We start from the raw sequence: 1,352 nt of genomic DNA on the forward strand, positions 1-1,352 counted from the left end.
CCTGCCCCCACTCCGGGCACCCCTTAGCCCCCTCTCTCCTTCCCATCCTGCCCCCACTCCGGGCCCCCCTTAGCCCCCTCTCTCCTTCCCATCCTGCCCCCACTCCGGGCACCCCTTGGCCCCCTCTCTCCTCATTCCCTCTGCCCCCCACTCCGGGGGCCCCTTAGCACCCTCTCTCCTTCCCATCCTGTTCCCACTCCGGGTGCACCTTGTCCCCCCCCCCCCCCCCCCCCCCCCCTCCCCCCCCGGCCCCCCCCCCTCCTGCCCCCGCCCCGCTCCGGACCCCCCTTGGCCCCCTCTCTCCGGCCCCCACACTTGGCTGGCTCAGTCTCCCCTTCCCGCGCTGGGGTCCGGCCCAAGGCACAGGAAGGGAGCTGGCGGGGCCGGGGTCAGACGGGCTCTCGGCGCCCCGGGATGGATCCGGCGGAGTCAGGCGGGTTCGCCCCGGGGAAGCGGCCCCCGGAATCTGTCCCCTGCCTGGGCTTGCTCCGCGGGGCGGTTACTGGGCTCCGCCCTTACCTCGAAGAGCTGCGGGATCTCCCTCCGGGCCAGGTACTCCTTGGCATCGCAGGTGTTCATGCCGCCGGCTGCCGGGGAGCGGGGCGACGGCTCCACGGCTGCTGCTCCTCCCCCGGCCCCGGGGAGCCTCCTCTCTCCGGTGTCCACGGCAGGAGCCGAGGGCTGCAGCGCGGCGCCGGCTCAGGCCACTGGCTGACCGCTCCGCAGGGCAGAGATGAGCAAGAGGAGGCAGAGCCAGCCCCTTCCCCAGCTCCCCTGAGCACCGCTGCGGCCGCCCAGCCGTGTGCCGCGCTCCACAGCTCAGGCTGGCGGGGTGAGTGGGTGGCTGAGCAGCGCACACCCCCTCCTGCGGGCTGCATAGAGCGCACGGCACGGCCCCTTTCCGGGCTTCCGGGCACCGCTAGGCAGCCAAATGCGGCCACTTTACCGCTGGGTTAACCTGAACGTGCCAGAGGAGATCCCCCCCTAGCCCCAGTCCCCCTCCCCGCTGCACCGATCTGCCAGGGCACGTAGTCTGCGGGCGGGGAGGAGGGGCACAGGGTCCGCTGGATCGAAAGCGATTCCAGCAGACCACAGTCGTCAGGAAAGTTTCATAGGCTACAATGCAGCCAGTGCAAATTGCAAGCCAAGTCCAGGACACACAGCACGGGCACCAGCTGAGCTTCCGACCCCTGGCCGTAGTACTCAGTGCAGTTAATGACACACGTGTGTAGCGGGGACACTGCTGTTACTGGGGGCCTCCGGTGGCATCCCGGAATGGGAAATCATCGCTTAGTTATTGCCGTCATCAGAAAATATATCTGAGCCATCTGCGTGTGAGTGGACGGTTGAGA

General features: G+C 69.2%; 1 protein-coding gene across 1 annotated transcript in view; it reads right to left on the reverse strand.

Annotated features, from left to right (window-relative positions):
* LOC112109823 (adenylate kinase isoenzyme 5) overlaps nucleotides 1-829 on the reverse strand; it is a 152,831-nt gene extending 152,002 nt beyond the window's left edge. The window contains exon 1 of the mRNA XM_024204497.2: nucleotides 520-829. Within this exon, the coding sequence (XP_024060265.2) occupies nucleotides 520-579 (60 nt within the window). The 5' untranslated portion in view covers nucleotides 580-829. The remainder of the gene's footprint in view (nucleotides 1-519) is intronic.
* Between the last annotated feature and the right edge of the window lie 523 nt (nucleotides 830-1,352).

This window comes from Terrapene carolina, unplaced genomic scaffold (genome assembly GCF_002925995.2).
Source record: "Terrapene carolina triunguis isolate 2854851 unplaced genomic scaffold, T_m_triunguis-2.0 Scaffold211, whole genome shotgun sequence".
NCBI lineage: Eukaryota > Metazoa > Chordata > Testudines > Emydidae > Terrapene > Terrapene triunguis.